This window comes from Mustela lutreola, chromosome 5, assembly GCF_030435805.1.
Source record: "Mustela lutreola isolate mMusLut2 chromosome 5, mMusLut2.pri, whole genome shotgun sequence".
Taxonomy (NCBI): Eukaryota; Metazoa; Chordata; class Mammalia; order Carnivora; family Mustelidae; genus Mustela; species Mustela lutreola.
The window spans coordinates 118,824,117-118,842,187 of record NC_081294.1 but is presented as its reverse complement, the minus strand read 5'-3'; the positions used below and the strand labels follow the sequence as shown (position 1 = coordinate 118,842,187).

Here is an 18,071-nt window from a genome sequence, read left to right as displayed (position 1 = left end):
AGATTTTCATTTTTATTTCCTTTTACTAAATTGCCTTCAAAGAAATTTAGGGTCTTCTTTCCATTTCAATTTTGCGGCAAAGTAGCCATACCTTTCCTGCTTAGTTTCCAGAGGGAAAGTGATTAAGCTTTTAAAAAGAAATTATTGATTTAAGGCCGCACATACAAGTGATTGAATATAACCAATATTTGGGTAAAATTAGTTGGAAATAGTGGGAAAGCTACTTGTGAAACTAGATGATATGTGGTTTGAATTTTATAGTGAAAAGTATAGTCTTCCATAACCTTTGTAGTATAGACTTCCGCAGCACTCGTGTTATAAAAGAACAGTCTCTCAGAGTTACTTGGTTTTGCTTTTCTTCAGAAACAATGTCAAGCATGTAAAATCAGCCTAGGTGGTAAAGCTTACATCTCAGAAAACCAAAATTTAGTTATTTGTACCAATTAGTTAATTAATAACTTTAGTTAATTTATTTCCCCTAAAATTAAAGCCTAATTTCATGTCTTTCCACAAACTTGAGTTATTCTCGGTTCTTTTGAGTCCAGAAACTAACTGTAAATATTTGTTTCTTAATTCCACAGAGATTTATTGAGCACTTAATAGGTACTAGGCACTAGTCTACACTCTTAACAGGATAAAGATTGCTAGAGGAGCTTGTGATCTCCTAGCATAAAGTCTTCTGTTTGCTGCAAAGATTCTCTTCGTTCGTAAACAGGATGATCATTGAAATAGGTAGTGTGGGGAGAAGAGTTAAGGACATATGGTGAATTCCTTCAGAACCCAAGAGTATCTCTTAGTTACTGGCATCCTCCTTTATTGACTGGTACCCCCCCTGCTATCAAGAGTTAGTGCATCTTCTGAAACTACCCACCTTCCTTCCTTGCTGGTATGAGACCCTGATTTTTCACTTCAGATACATGTTTCAAATGAACAAGTTATCATTTCAAACTCTTTTAAGTAAGTCACCATTTACAAGGAAAAACTGTGGTTTTATCATGACTATAGGTAGTTTATATTCTCCTGAATATGTAGGAAAATTAATTCTATAATATGATCAGATGAAGACAAACCATAAGTGACTCTTACTCTCACAAAACAAACTGAGGGTTGCTGGGGGGAGGGGGGTTGGGAGAAGGGGGGTGGGGTTATGGACATTGGGGAGGGTATGTGCTTTGGTGAGTGCTGTGAAGTGTGTAAACCTGGCGATTGACAGACCTGTACCCCTGGGGATAAAAATATATGTTTATAAAAAATAAAAAATTTTTTTAAAATTTAAAAAAAATAAAAACTTCCAGTTAAAAAAAATATATATATGATCAGATGAATACCTGTAATCACCCTGTCTATAAAGTGGGGATAATACTAGTACCATCTCATTGGGGTATGATCAGAATTAAGTGAAATAATCCTTATTAGACTGTTAAAATTGTCCTGGCATATAGTTAAGACTCATTAAATATAGGCAGTCTTCATTTTGTATGGTCCCAAATACCTAAATTTCAGTTGCCATACTTTAGTTAAATAACAGCCAATACCCCGATAAACAAGGTTCAGACTTCAGTTACCACAGCATACTAACTGTGAATAATTGCATTAAGTACAAATCTCTATGTAAACAACAGATGCACATGATCAGTGGCCAATCACATCACTTCTTTCAAAATCTTTCACTGACTGATCACTGCATATCTGTTCTCCAGTTCATGCACAGACAGTACTATCTTCGATTTTATAAAAATGAATGATCAAAAAAGACTTGGCCAGCAAAGATGAAAGTGCAGCAAAGAAATGGAGTGCTGGAAGTAAAATTCTAAAGTGCTTGTGACGAAAAAGATGAAGATGTCCCCGAAGAAGTGACGGTAGCAAAAAAACACTTCACATGAAATGAACTCTAAGAGATATTTCACGGCATTGCAAGTGCAAAGGATAAAATGTTGGAAGCTCATCCAAACAGGAGCATGAAAATTAGCCAAAAGAGAAAAAGATTTGCTTGAACTCTATCATAAGTTATATGAAGGGAAGGCAAACACTATTCAAACTATTTTTGTAGGTTTTTTACAAAGAAATCATTTTAATTCATAATGTTTCTAATGCTTTAAATTACAGGGTACTAAATATAACTGGTTTTACCATTTCTTCATTCCCTTACTCATTTTTCATAGGGAGTAGAAGGATTTTTTATGTTTTGACAAAAAAAAATCTGTAAAGGTCATCAAACAGCCACAGCTTTTCCCATTGATTATCTTGATCACTTTGCATGGTCTCAACTTGCGTGGTCATTTTTATAATCGTTTTATATTGTGCAAAGCAAGGACTTCCTATAATTGTTATTATTATTAGAAATTGTTTTTTTAATATTTTATTTATTTATTTGACAGAGAAATCACAAGTAGGCAGAGAAATAGGCAGAGAAAGAGGAGGAAGCAGGCTCCCCACTGAGTAGAGAGCTTGATCCCAGGACTCTGGGATCATGACCTGAGCCGAAGGCAGGGGCTTTAACCCACCGAACCACCCAGGCGCCCCTATTAGAAATTGTTTTATCCAGCAAATCAAGTACTCTGGTTTTAGAGAAATTGCTCATTGCTTTTCTGTATTTGAGAATTAAAAACTTTCATTTCTCTCCTGCTTCTCTCTTTGTATTTTGTAGACTAAGTCCTGATTCTAGTCATGTGTCATGGCTCTTAGAGCCTCCAAATGCATCTTCTGTAGAAATGCAGTATTTATCCTCAGTTTGCTTGTTTTTCAGTATTCAACCTCATTTCTTCATTCTTCTAAATCTTCTAAAATTCCACACTGACCCTTTCCCTTTCATTCTTCTCCTAATGTCCTGTTCTTTCATACTGTCTCTGAAAGATTATCAGTTCTTTAATACATTGTCTTCTTTTCAAAATGGCACCTGCCCTTGAACATATCCTTATGAGAAATGTCTTTAAATTCATTGGTTTCTCATACATTTCTGTCAATCATAAAAAAAAAAAAAAACAAATGTCTTTCTTGAATTTAAATTATTACAGGAAATTGGATGTAAGCAAAATGTAAAATTCTAGCTGGAAGTTAACCAAGTCAACACTTGGAAATGATGCCATGATTGGCAACAAAATAAAAATTAAAAATAAATGCTGTGCATTTTCACTATATACCTTTTTACACTTCTTATTCAAAAAGATAGTTAAAATTTCATTAAACACATAATGATAATTGAAATCTTGCTTTCAGTTCTCCATTCATAGCTGCTTTGACATAATTGCTTCCTAGAGTTCTGAGGCTCTCAGAAGGTGAAACCATCATCTGCCTGATATTATCTGCACACACATAGGATAGAGAACAGCCTACTGAGAGCTGCAATGAACTCTAAACAAATAAATGTGGATTTGGGCATGAGTCTTTTGCTGAGAAGAGGCTGATAGCCTGGTTGTTGTCTTTAAGACCTTTGAAATCATAGTGAGGTGACTTTGAAGAAGATTCACTTTAATAACCTGATTTATTAACCTCACTATGTAAAACTAAGGACGCTGTCAGGTTTAAAATGCTAAAAGGAGGGGCGCCTGGGTGGCTCAGTCCGTAAAGCACCCGACTCTTGATTTCGGCTCAGATCATGGTCTTGGGGTCCTGAGATGGAGCCCAGCATCTGATTCCTTGCTCAAAAGGGAGTCTGCTTAAGAGTCTCTCTCGGGGCACCTGCGTGGCTCAGTCATTGGGCATCTGCCTTTGGCTCAGGTCCTGATCCCAGGATCCTGGGATCAAGTCCCACATCCAGCTTCCTGCTCAACGGGAAGCCTGCTTCTCCCTCTTCCTCTCCCCCGCTTGTGTTCCCTCTCTTGCTGTGTCTCTCTCTGTCAAATAAATAAATAAAATCTTAAAGGAAAAAAAAGAGAGTCTCTCTCTCTCCCCCTCTCCTTCTGCCTCTCCCCTGGTGCGCGCTCTCTCAAATAAATCTTTAAAAAATAAAATAATAAAATGCTAACAGGAGTTTTTAATTTATATACTGAGATAAAGTTACTGTATTGGAACTTAAAATCTTAAGTCTGGTACTACCTTTACAATTTTCTGTGGTCATTATTGCATTTCATGTTACTGAATATAAATGTTCATTTTTCCAAAAAATGTTTGAGTTCCTGTATTTGGCTTACTTTAGCTCATAGTTTCTTAAGGAGAGTCTGAGGAAATGCACAGAGGCCCCACATTTGTGATGGTATTGGCACCAATTTCAATTAATTTGGAATCTCTTTAACAAAATAGTAATTGTCACAGCACCTAGAAGACTTACCTCCTATAAACAGAAATTCTGTTCTATTTCTCATTTACTTCTCTGAGGCCATGTCACCTCCTGAATTAGCAGTTTCATTGGTCATAAGCTGTCATTTCTGTTAGGTGTATTTTACTGTGCAGTATAATGGAAAATTTTTCATTAAACAAATTATGTATCTCCTGCTCTAAAGTGGAGTACAAATTTGAATGTAGAAGACAGTGACTAGAATAATCAATGCAAGAACATCCTTAAAGCTTTTCTTGTGTAACAAGGGCAAACTCAGCTAAAAAGTTTGTTTAAATCCTGCTTGACTTAACAAAAACCTTTACACTTTGTCTATCTGGGACTCTCCGTGAATATCCCTGACTCATCACCAGAGCGCCTTTTCAGCTCAGCCCTGTTCAGCTCAATTGCTCTTCCTGCCTTATACAGACATTTAAAATTCTTTGAGGCTTCTGGTGAAGGCTGTAGAGTTTTTATGTTTAATATGATTTTATAGCACAGGAAGTTCGTAATTCATGAATATCACAGCTCCACGAAAGATAATGGAAGGACTTTCCCCTAAATACACAAAATCTCTTTGTAGTCTGGCTATGTGGTTGTGTTACATTTGTGTCATGAGCTTTTATTTCCAAGCAGCAGTTCCGTCACCACAGCGTCATTTTTTTTTAAATAACAAAAAGAAGTAACAAGGAAAAGTCCTTCATAATCTTAATCTAAAAAGAAATTCTGTGTTGCCAGCACTACTGCATTCTGGTTTTTTCTCTACATGTTTGAGAAGAGTAAAAACATGTCGCATTACTGTTGGTCACCAATAGCTGTCCTTTCGCCCTGTTCTTGGCCTCTCTTGCAGAACAGTGCTATTAGCTATTTTGTGAATCTATTTCATTGAGCAATAAGTAATTTTTTATTTATTTATTTATTTATTTATTTATTTTGCGGTGACTACATTGATGTGGTTAACTTTTTGCAGGTTATTACAACTTCAGTGTTCTTCATCCATCTCCTTTACCTTCAGGTACCCTTTTCCTTAATTGCTTGACTAATCTTTGATGTCTCACTTTGTCTTACACAGCTTTCTACTTAAAGAAGGATTAACAGTTTCATCATTTTAGTGCATTTTGAGGTAGTTCTCTGTGAACTAAATTGTTGTAAAGTGTGGTGCTGATTCTCTCCCTGGAAGGTGGGAGGCATCTTCCCTTGCTATACTCAGCTGCCATAGTTTTCCTGGATGCTTGACTTAACTTCCTAGACCTAGAGAGAAACCTCCAGTGCCCGGTGTATGGATCTTGTCTCCTGCCTTTGCCTTTTGTCTTGCTCCTTGACTGTTGTGGTTCTTGGGGACCTGCGCCTGCCCTCCAGGTGACAGTGCCTTTACACCCTGATGCCTGGTACATGCTAAGTTATTAGAATACTTGCAGGGTGGGGAAAAACATGAAATTAGCACCATCTAACCAGCCTCGCCCTCTGCCTAATTTAGCCATCATTCTTAGAACTTCTGGTCTGCTCTGTTGATTTAATTACATGCAAAAAGTTTGTTTTGTTTTGTTTTTGGACCCTCTGCTGGTGAAATGAACTTTCTCATATATTCTTGAACAAAGCCCGCTCTTCTCTCTGGAGCATAAGCAGCTTTGGGAGAGATGCATTTGGAGAGATGAGGAAACAAAGATCACCTTCCTAGCCAGTAAGATAACTGGTCAAAGGGATGGTGGGAGTCAAAGCCCACCTCCTTCACATCCAGGTGGCTTTGTGTGCATACCATACTGAGAATACTATGCATAGCTCGTGCGTTAGCACATTCTTTGGCCCATGAGTGCAAAACAAATGGTGTCTGTAATGTTCATAAGTTTCATCTCTCCTAGGCAGTGGAGCCAAGACATGAATTCATCATGGTATTGGCACCAAGATCAATTAATTTGGAATCTCTTTAACAAAGTAGTAATTTACTGTAAAGACAACTGATTTATCTAAGTGGAAACACAGCAAATTCAGGGCTGAGGGAGAGCACTGTGGTCCCTAGTGTATGGGCTAAAGTTTCCAAAGAGATGAAACTTGAAGCAAATCCTACAAGAATGTTTATTATTAACTTCGCCTCCACTATTTACTGCTTCTTACCATTAGTGGATCTTGGCAGCTGGTTTTGCTGTCTTAGAATAGAGAATACTTATGGAGACCTAATAATATAAATCCTGATGCTTTTGGAGTTTCTGCTTAAAAGTTAACTTCTCTGAATTCCAAAGATCCTAATAATAGAAAACTGTTAACTTCTCTTTGAGCAAGTGTAGCTGTCCTGTTCTCCTGACAGTTTTTCTTCTTCCCCATTTAGATTATAAATACATGGGAGCCTGGGACCATGTGTTTCTTATCCTTACTTTGTAATTCCCTATGGATAAGACTGGCCCGCTTCGTACATTGTAATCTAATCACTTACTAAGAGGTCTCTGTATTTGCTGAAGGTGATGGATTAGCCTTTCAAGCGCCCCAGTCCCAGCAATGCTGGTTGTCTGGGGCATTCCCATCACCTGCCTTCTTCTGATCTCTATTTCTCTTCCAACCCAACTGTGCTCCTGCTTTTTTTCGCTGATCACCCCATTTCCATAGCATATTAAATATACTTTTAAGGAGATGTCAAGACTTCCCTTAAGAATACGGGCTTTTATTTGTGACAGCACATATGCATTAACAGAAGATAGGCATGTTGGCAAATGAAATCTGACCAAATACCAAGAAAGCCTTAATTGAGAGTACCCAAGTTAATTTTAAAACCCTCCAAGTTAATATAGCTTTACTTTTTAATTTAGTAAATGGATTTAGCTACTGTTTTAACTCAGTTAATTCAGTCTTTCCTCAAGTTCAGTTCAATTCACTTTTTTTTCCAATTCACAAAAATATTTTTATTCAGCTATTGTTTTTAGACAACTAATGAAACTCTTCTCTGCAGTTCTCTTTTGCAAATGGACTGGTTTCAATAAGTGGTGCTTAATTTATGTAATTGCTCTCTTTATTCTTCTTTGTGATCCACCTTTCATTCTATTTGGCAGACACTGGTTGCTTTGTAATTTTGAAAAAAAAAAAAAAAAAGAAGAAGTAACACGTAAGTATACCTGGCAAGAATAGATAGCGGCAAAATGATTCTTAAGTGAAATTTTGTATATTGTAAACTGTTTTTCATAGACTATCATCTTGAAATGTACTTCAAAGCAAATACAGAAGTCTTCTCAGCATTAATGCTGCACCCATTCATTTATTTAACATAAAACAGATATTGATTAAGTTCCTGCTCTGTGCCAGATACAGTTCCAGGTGGTGAGGTTGTGGCATTGAACCAGACAGACAAGATCCTTGCTCTTTGCCAGCACATGTTCTAGCTGGGGCCGAAGTAGAGATGCAGACAGCAGTCACATACACAGCCTGTCCAGATGGCAGCTGCCTTCCCAGTTCTTTCCCCCTTTACCATTGCTTCAAATCCACATCTAAACCCTTTTTACCTGTAGTATTGTGCTGAATTTAGTCTCACACTACTACTACCTCCACCTAGTAAGAGCCGTTTAAGGGCCTCATTCCAGTACAGGAGAGAAAGAATGGAGAGGCTTCTGGCAGCGTCATGTTTCTTGTTAAGCTGAAACTAAACATGCTGTACTTTCAGAATTGTACAGGTGAGAATTCATTCACTCATTCAGCAAACGTCTATCGAACAGTATGTCAGTCAGGGTTCTATTAGGTCCCAAGCTGTATAGCACCTATATGCCCCTCTATAGTACCTCACACTATAGGTGGAGGGAGAGAGATGTGAAATAAATAGTTACTGATAAATATTACAATGAAAACATATACTAGTACAAGGGGAGCACCACAGAAGCAGGCACTAACTGTGGCTGGGAATAGGTTTCATCCTAAGGTCACTTCTAAACCTCATCTTACAGGTGGCTGGAAGTAGAACATGCTTCATTTATTCAGGGAATGTTTACTGAACACCTTCTCTGAGCCAAGCACAACTGTAGGTGCCATAGACACAGCAGTGACCTGGACAAAGTCCCTGCTCTCTTAGCAGCAGAGAAACATACAATAAGCATATAGACTAATAATTATATATTAGGTGGTGATACCTATTAATAACCACAAAACAAAGCTTAATAAAGGGAACAGAGAATGATAAGGGATACTGTTTTAGATCACATGGTTAGAGAAGGCCTCACTAATGAGATGACTTTTGCTCAGAATCCTGAATGAATGAAACCAAAAAGTAAAAGGAAGCCATTCCACATAGAGGGACTAGCATTACTAAAGACATAATAATCTTGAAAAGCATAGCCTCTTTAGTGCAAAGTGGTGAGATATTCTCACTGAGCATGGAGTAAGATGGGGTGCAGGGACTTGGCCAGAGTGTGGTAGATGAGGCTGGGAAAGATGAAAGGAAGGGAAGAAGGGAAGGAGGGAGGAAGAAATGGGAAAGGTCAAGAACAGTTTCTAGGTCTAAACTTGGGTGACTGGATGAGGGATGATGCCATTAAACAGCTGAGGGAGCCCTGGAGGAGAGGCAGGTTTAGGAATGCAAATAATGAATTTGATTTGGGGCAATGGGAAATACAGAACTGGATATTAGAGGTCAGACTAAAATACAGATTTGGCTATTACCAGCATTTCCTGGAAATTTAAGGAGGAAGAACAAGAAGAGTTAGTCAACATTGTCAGATACCACAGAGAAGTTTAATAGGATGAGAATTTTTAAAAGGCCATCACATTTGACCTTTGGAAGGTTGACAATGACTTCCAGAAGACTGATTTCAGCGGACTTGGGTAGGGCAAAGCCACATCATGGTTTAGTTGGAAAGTGGAAGGGTAAGAGGCTAGGATTGTCCAGCCAAGATCATTGTCTTCCTCGACTTCCCAGAGCCCTCCCTGGAAGCTTTGAACCTAAGGTCCCACTCCCTCCTTAACTTTCTCCACTTAAGGCCTAGGATTGGATGCTTGAGCTGGGGATATGATCTCAGATCCTCGGGTTTCTGATGGGAGAAGGGTCAGGGGTAAGGGAGCCTAATACTGGTGAATCGGGTACTGAAAGAAGCGTCTTCAGTGGGGAACAGCAGATCAGGCCCATTCTGAGATCTATCGCCGGAGGGGAAGAAGGATGAAATACACAGGTCTCTGTTGTATGTGGAGACTAGATCAGGAAGCTGAGGTGGGATGCAGAGCAAACAACTGGGAAGGTTGGGAGTCAGGGAGGGAACGGGACATGAATTAGTCAAGAAAACCCCAATGAGAGAATACAGTCTGGCAAAGCATGGGGGTTCAGGGTTGAGGCTAATAGTAAATTGATGGGCACTAGAAGAAATTTAGACAGAGATGCTTAGGTTTCTTAAGGCACAGGAACTGAAGATGTGCAAAGGAGAGGCTGTTGGCAGTACTTGTGAGCACAGTGATAGCAGTGAGGTGACAGTTAATGACCCGTGGGGTGGTCCCAGCCATAACTGGCATAATAGATATTCAGTAAATATTTATAAAGCCAGAAGGGACTATTCCTCCACAGATAATATGGAGGAAAGGGATGAGATACTAGAGTTCTGAAGAGCTGTTAGTAATGCCTAGGTTCCCTTCTGGGAGAGGATGGGGCTGGTGCCTAAGAGATGCCGGATCCCTTAGAAGTACAAAGCCCAAGAGAGGCTTGTACCACGGAGGGACGTGGTAGCATAGACCAGAGTAGGAAACCTACTCCTTTAATCCTGGAGATCTAAGGGATTCCCCGGAAGTCTACCAGATTTCCCCACCACTGCACACTCCTGGACTGTTTCTCTCACCTGCACCTCCATCTCTGCCCACTGGGGGGCGGGGCTCGAGGACAAGGCTGGTGGCTGCTCTGATGCCTCGAGAGCCATCAGTTCCTACCAGACTCGCTGCTCGGGTGTGGTCTTAGCTTATGGCCGGAAACAGGCCCTCAGACTTCTCCCCACTGCCAGGCAGTGGTAGGGGCGGGCCCAGAGGGCCAATGCCAGTGCGGGTTGGTGCTCCGATCTGGTTGAGTGCCCAGGCCGTTCCCAGCATGCTGATGATCCGACCAGGGATCAGCCCAGGCCCTGAGGGGTGGGAGGTGCCCCTGGGTCCACGACCCTACGGATTCTACAGTGGGATGGCACCCCACAGGCCCAGGGTCGGAGCTGGTGAGGCTGGGCCCCGGTTCCGGAGCCCCTCGGAGGGCGCCTTCCGGAGACCCTACATGGTCCTGCAATGCACCCCAAGTTTGGTGCTGCCAGAGGACGTCTCGAAGGTAGAGAAAGAGATGGAGCAGCTGGCCAAAGAGCTGAGGCAAAAGAGGATGGCCCTGGGGTATTCACAGGCCGACGTGGGGTTCGCCATGGGGGCTCTTTTTGGAAGAGTGCTTAGCCAGACAACCATCTGCCGCTTCGAGTCCCAGCAGCTCAGCCTCGCCAACATGTGGAAGCTGCGGCCACTACTGAAAATGTGGCTGGAGGAGGTGGACACCAAGAACTTTCTGGGCATACGCAAAATGGAGATGATCCTGCGGCAGGCTCGGAAGCAGAGACGGGCAAACAGGGAGAATCGCATCCGAAACAACCTGGAGCAACTCTTCTTGCAGTGCCCGAAGCCCACACCCCAGCAAATCAGCTGCATCGCTGACCAGCTCCGGCTGCAGAAGGAGCTGGTCCAAGTTTGGTTCCATAACCGGATCAAGATGGATCGTCAGCCAACCATTGATTTCTCCCCACCGGCGGATGTGGGGGCAGCCGGGCCTCCTTTCCCAGGGGGACCAGTGTGCTTTCCCCTGGCATCAGGGATCCATTTTGGTGCCCCGCACTACGAAGAGCCCTACTTTATACCCATGTATTCCCCTACCCCTTTCCCTGTGTCAGGGACCTTCCTCTCTGCCCGAGTCAACGCTCAGGGCCACCCCAGGCTTTCAAACTGAGGGGCTGTGCCCTTCTGGGAAGGGTTGAACTGGGAAAATGGGTCCCTGTGATTCATTTCAGGGCTGTTAACATTAAGAGCTCCATTCACCGTCTAAATAAGTTAAGAATACCTAAGGGATGAGTTGGGAGTTGTTTAGGAAATTCCGGGGAGGGAAGTTGAAGTTTATTAATTCCATTGTTTTTACCTACCATTGGTTTTAAGTCACATTACAATACATATATGGTTTCAGATATTTTGTTTCTTTTTTTAAATTCATTAGAAATTGTGTCTATTATTCCTTGTGGTTATCAGTAAACATAGGGATTTTTTTTTCTTATAAACACAATATTGAGTGAAACCTCAAGTCACAGAAGATTATTTCAGTACACCATTTTTTATCAAAACCCAGTAGAACTTTATATAAATACAAACATGGGTTCCAAGATAATAGTAACCTCTGTGGGAAAGTGTGAGGTTGGGATAGGCAGGAGTACACAAAACCTACCCAGAGCCCTTGATAAAATGCAAGAGTTTTCTTGTTCTCCTCCCTTTCGTGAAAGAGGCGTTTGTTTGTTTGTTTCTAATTCACCTTCTCATTTAGAGTGCTCAATTTTGTGTGGAGGTCTCAGTCCAGCTCTCCACCTTAAGGAATCCCACTGGTGTATCTCCCGACCTGCCACAGTCACTGTATTTGGAATCCCTTTGTTACTGAGGTTGAAATGCTAGAGGGCGCTAGCTCAGCCCCCAGCTCCAGCTTGCTTCTCTGGTTTTCAGCTGTTTGTTTTATTACCTGTTTGTTTTATTTCCCTTATTACTTTTGAACTCAGATATGCTTCTTAAAGAATATCTGCAGTGGTTAAGTCAACATACCCTGGTGGCTGGTCTGGTGGTTCATCCTCTGCCACTTTTCCAGTCTTTTCTATGAAATCGATCTTTTCTAGTTTTCTACTTCTGCAGTGGTGAACTTTGGTTATCATATACTAAATAGAAATAATTAATTCTTCTGTGTTTGTACCTCTGCTGCTGTAAACCTGCATGTAATATTGGTTGCTTTATAATTCCATCACTAAATATTATGTCTGAGTTTATGTCTTCTATGTAATTACTATTCGTGTCAGTTTTTGCTTTCTCTACTTTATTTTTTCTTAATCAGCTTTTACAAAGAATGTATAGGTATTTACAAATAAGTCTTTTTAAAAAAATTTTATCTTATTTACTGCTGTTTTTATTTTCTAATTGATGAACTTTTAGCTTTTATTTTTATTAATTGCTTTTTTCTAGTTTCCTCTGGTTTCTTCCAAGTGTATTTTTCCTTCTTTTTTTTTTTTTTAAGATTTTATTTATTTATTTGACAGAGAGAGAGATCACAAGTAGGCAGAGAGGCAGGCAGAGAGAGAGAGGGAAGCAGGCTCCCCGCTGAGCAGAGAGCCCAGTGTGGGGCTCAATCCCAGGACCCTGAAATCATGACCTGAGCTGAAGGCAGAGACTTAACCCACTGAGCTACCCAGACACCCTATATTTTTCCTTCTTGTCAGTGTTCAAAGATAAAATACTGACAGTGTACACAGGTTAATGAAAATGGAGATAAACTTCACTTACTTAGCTTGAGATTCCGTAGATGACTAATTACTCACTCTTGGACTATCCCACTAAAAGTCCCATAGCACCAGTCCCATTTCTTCCTTTTCCTAGACAGCCCTTCTGGACAGCCTTGAAAGGGAGAAGTTTCTGTGGAGAGCAAGGTAGTATTTAACGACAGGATGGATTGTTGTCGTTGTGTCAACATTCAGCTCCTAAAAGCTGTGAGGAGGCTCTGACCCAGGCTGCAGCCCCTGCGGAGCAATGGTAATGGGCTGTTCATCTCAGGGAACAGCTCCGAGGGTCTGGCTCAGCACCTGCACAGCTGCATTGTTCACACAGCTGCCGCCCCTCTACTCAGGCAAGCACCACGACATGTCACTGATCAGCCCTCACATAATCTAAAATGAGATTTTTCCATCACTGCTCCTTTGGACTATGAAGAGAAAAAAGGCTAGAACTTGGGGCAACTTTGGCATTTAAAGAATTTCATATTTTTCAAAGATTTAAGATTATGAGCAGAAATCTTAATAATAAAATCCTTCAGAACTGAGAAGGAGCTATCCTTCGAGGTGGGAAAAAACCAACGGTGTGGTGTCAGTGCTGAACAGGGTCAAATATACAGAGATCAAGTAACATAAAATCAAACAATATATACCACATCACTAACAAACGTATCCTTGGTACCATTAGTGGACAGTTGGTAGAGGCAGATGTCAAACAATAGTCCAGAGTCTTCCTACTTGCCAGATTTCCCACTAACCTCAATTAAAAACACAAATTCCAACCACTTAAGATCTTCACCATCATTCTGAAATAGTCTTTATCACGTTGCCTTTATCTTGTGTTTTCCTCAGACAAGGCAAGTATTCTTAGCCTGATGATGCTGAGCCCCTTTAGAGTACAGACGCAATAGTGTGTTTGTACATAGGTGCATCTTTACAGATGAGGATGATAGTTTTTATCACATTCTCAAAAGAGACATGACTCTTTGTAGATGTACAATTTCAGAATTCTAGAAATACATTCCCTTGGCCACTTCACTTTCAGGAGTTTTCCCTTGACACAGTACTGGTCTAACAAGTAATTTGTAGTTTTCTTTGAATCTGTATTTTCTGGATATCTCTAGCTCAGTATAGAATAGAGGACCTGAATCACTTCTTATATAAGTCTTTCAAATTTGGAACAAATGTTGTATTAATTACTGCCTTTATTGTTCTTATACTTTTATCAACCCTTGACACTTTAATTAATTCCTATCATAAAGAACAATTTCTCTTATTCCCAGAACCTTTCCTGTCTATTGTCTGAGAAGACTTGAAGTGTTAGCATAAGCTCCCTTATTCCAAAACATTATCTTGCTCTTGAAATAGCATCTAAATATTTTCTCTAATTTCACATTTTGAAATATACATACTATATATCTTTGTTTATTATACTAAAACTATGTCATGGGATTTATTTTTCAGTATAGCCACTTTTGTTTATAGCTTTCTTCCAGAAATCGTCTTGCTTTCTAAACAGTATTAGTTTGGTAGCAGAACCTATTCACAATGAATTTTTTTAGAGTACAAAATTGTATTATCAGTGTAAGACAGTGTTTTGAAAGTGAAAACTACAGTGCCATTCCAATAAAATCCTAGTGGAATATGAGAGTATTACTTGACAAAGTGATTGTAAACTGAAAGACCAAAACTTAGGAAGATAAGTAAATTTTGAAGAAAAGAGTTAGGGTGGCCTTGTCCTACCAACTGTTATGAAACTACAATAATTTAAACAGTATGGTGGTGCTTAGGGACAAAAATAATGGAAACGAGAATTTGGCTATTCATGAATTGGTACAATCTTCATGAAAGGCTATTGGTAATTCATATGGGAAGTTTTTATTTTTTTATTATTTTTTTAATATTTTATTTATTTTTAATATTTTTAATATTTTTATTATTTTATTTATTTATTTGACAGATCACAAGTAGGCAGAGAGGCAGGCAGAGAGAGGAGGAAGAAGCAGGCTCCCTGCTGAGCAGAGAGGCTGACGTGGGGCTCCATCCCAGGACCCCGAGATCATGACCTGAGCCGAAAGCAGAGGCTTAACCCACTGAGCCACCCAGGCGCCCCAATATGGGAAGTTTTTAAAATGTGATTTTTCTTTGGCCAATCATTTCTGCTTCAGTGAATTTCTATAAGAAAATAATTGTGTACACAAAAATTTAGCAATAAGGATCATCATTACAGCATTTTTTCAACAATAAGAAATTGTTAAAACCAAATGTTCAACAAAGAGGAAGTAAATGACAAAAAACACCATAATGGTAAAATTGTGTTATAGAGCTACAGTTTTGACAAAGGTCAGAATAGATTATTGAGTGAGGCAAAAGAGTTTATTAAGCTTTATGATTTTTTTTTAAGGAAAAAGCTATGTTACATACCTTTTGTATGTTACACAAATCTATACATAAACAAGTATCATTGGTGATTTAATTTATAAAATTTTTTTGCTATATATATTGCACAGTAAAAATATTTAAGAAGAGCTTCTGAAAGAAAGTGCTAGGAAGGGGCACCTGGGTGGCTCAGTGGGTTAAGCCTCTGCCTTCGGCTCAGGTCATGATCTCAGGGTCCTGGGATCGAGCCCCGTGTTGGGCTCTCTGCTCAGCAGGGAGCCTGCTTCCCCCTCTCTGCTCTGCCTCTCTGCCTACTTGTGATCTCTCTCTCTCTGTCAAATAAATAAATAAAATCTTTAAAAAAAAAAAAAAAAGAAGGTGCTAGGAAATCTGGGTTTCCTAAAAATACTCATTCTTCAAGTCTTTTTATCTCTAAAATGGTACTTTTTCATTATAAAGCAATATTTTGGAATAATAAATTTGACCTTTTCATTTTTAGTCATAATTTGTAGTTTCTTTAAAAAGAAAAGCAGTTCTCTAAACAGAGGAGTATTGGACTATATCAGTTAGAGAGACATTGCTAAAAATTAGGTGTTTTCTGTTTTTTGTTTTAAATCAGATGCCCATTAATGTTAAAGAGCTGTGGTGTAGCTCAGTGAGTGAAGACACCTGCCATATGTCTGTTTTCCTGCACAACATGGTAATTTACAATTACAATTTAGTGTGTTTATATACCTCAGTGGTGTTAACCCATATTTAGAATATAATATAAACCCAAATCATTTTCGTGTTTCTGAATGTTTACTTTTCAATTTTAAAAACCATTTGAAAATATCAAAATTCTGGTTTTTATCCAAGTAGAATCCTCCTTACTTAACATATTTGGAGAAACAGAATGGACCTATAGGTTTCTAGGTTTCAAGGCAGGGTCAGTTCCTGTGATTACAGCGCCAGCCAGTTGAAAGATGAACTGTCATGAAATGAATCTACCCCAGTTACCCAGTAAAATCCTTAAAACAAAGCATTAGCATTATCATAATTACACCAGTGAAGAGAAGCTTGACAAGAAGCTGTTGAAGAGCCCTTGTGATTTACCTACAGAGCTGTCTTCAGAAAATAGTGCAACATGTTGGTCTGTTGGGCTGCTGCCCTGCCATCTTACTTTAGCTAGGAATCCTGCTGTGAATTCTGCTAAAGGCAAAATGAGCTACATGGGCATTGAACTTGGGCTTCTTGGGCATTTATCCCCCAGTTTCCAACAAAATTATGAAGTACAAACCAACTCCACTTAATACTGTTGACTCTTCTACTGACTGCCTGCCAAATACCTCGGGTTGGAAAAGGAAAAATTGAGGACTTCCCAAGAATTCACTACATCTCGGATTCAATATTCACTTCTAATACTGTACAACCTGCTCTGCCACATCTTCTTCAAAAGAGTGCCTGTTTAATATTTTAAATAATTTAAAATTTATCTTAGATTATTAATTAATTATTATTAATCAATTATAATTAATTATTAATATATTATTAATAATAATCTTTCTCTCAGGATGCGTGATGTAGACCTTCTTTTAGATTTTGATGCAATGACCAGGGTGGTGTATAAGATGCTTCAAGTTGATTTATTATCTTAGAATGGATGATAATGTTCCGAGAACAGCTGTAAAACTTTGAATACTATTGACTGAGTAGTGGACAAATCTTCATATATACCTTTTTATTGAAAAACAGTTTGTTTCAATATACCATTTATTAGTTTGCTAAGGTTGCCGTAACAAGTACTCAACAGTTGGGGAGCTTAAAGAACAGAATTTTTTTTTTTTCATCATTCTGGAGGCTAGAAGGCTGTGATCAAGATGTGGGCAAAGTTGATTCCTTCTCAGGGCTGTGAGGGAGGGATCTATATTAGGCTTATAGATGGTGGCCTTCTCCCTGTGTCTTCCCATTATCTTCCTTGTGTACATATCTGTGTCCAGATATGTTCTTCTCTTAAGAACACCAATCATTGGATTATGGGCCTACCCTGATGATCTCATTTTAACTTAATTGTCACTGTAAATATCTCTAAATAAGGTCACATTCGAGGGTACTGCAGGTTAGGACTTAAATGTATAAATTTTTGTGGGGAAACAGTTCGGCTCTTAGCACCAGCCCAATTAAAATTTCAGCTGGATTTAATTATCATTAACATACTCTGTCATCAAATATTAATGAATGAATGCCTTTTATAACATGTAGTGTCCTGGGTGCTAAGATGCAGTAGTGACCAAAAACAGGCCCATCCTGACCTTCATGGAGCTTAAAGTATGGTTAGACATCTATATTAAGGAAATAAACATATAATTATAACTCATAATAAATACCATGGGATATCAGGTCAGGGGGTGTCTTAATTTAGATTGATGTTTATAATCCTTTTATAATATGCAAGTATTTCCTCTGACAACATCAGTGTTGACAAATACTCTAAACCAGAGGGACCTATCTGCAGAGAAGTGTGGTCCTATAACCAAGGCAGAGTTTGGGACACAGGCATTCCCATATTAAAATCCCAGCTCAGTAATCTATGGTCTGTTTTACTTTGAATGAGTTACTTCTTTCAACCCAGTTTCTCATCTATAGAATCTGTCTAGAATGTGGCTACCCACAAAATATGAGAGAGTTGATAAAAGCATAAAATTAGGTAATATAAAAAGAAACCCCTAGGACTTCCCTTTTATGCAGTAGACACTCAATAATTTGTCTCACCAGGGGCACCTGGGTGGCTCAGTGGAGTAAGCATCTGATTCTTGATTTCTCTCAGGTCATGGTCTCAGGGTTGTGAGAAAGAGCCCCACGTCAGACTCCAACTCCATTTGGGCATGGAGTCTGCTTAAGATTCTCTCTTTCCCTCTGCCCCTCCCCTTCTCTCTCCTTCTCTAGAAAGTAATAATTTTTTTTCTCCATTGTGTTGC

The 18,071-nt window shown here is 39.4% G+C and overlaps 2 protein-coding genes across 8 annotated transcripts in view; both read left to right on the top strand.

Annotated features, from left to right (window-relative positions):
• Positions 1–18,071, top strand: part of ARB2A (ARB2 cotranscriptional regulator A) — a 434,723-nt gene that overhangs the window by 297,079 nt on the left and 119,573 nt on the right. The window contains exon 10 of one of the 7 annotated variants that reach the window (XM_059175477.1): positions 1,701–2,986. The exons of the other annotated variants lie outside the window; for them this stretch is intronic. Within the exon in view, the coding sequence (XP_059031460.1) occupies positions 1,701–1,735 (35 nt within the window). The 3' untranslated portion in view covers positions 1,736–2,986. Of the gene's footprint in view, positions 1–1,700; positions 2,987–18,071 lie in introns of those variants that run through there. 7 annotated transcript variants of the gene reach the window in all.
• Positions 9,344–12,252, top strand: POU5F2 (POU domain class 5, transcription factor 2). Its single transcript, XM_059175481.1, has one exon. The coding sequence runs from the start codon at positions 10,164–10,166 to the stop codon at positions 11,169–11,171; it is 1,008 nt and encodes a 335-aa protein (XP_059031464.1). The 5' UTR covers positions 9,344–10,163; the 3' UTR covers positions 11,172–12,252.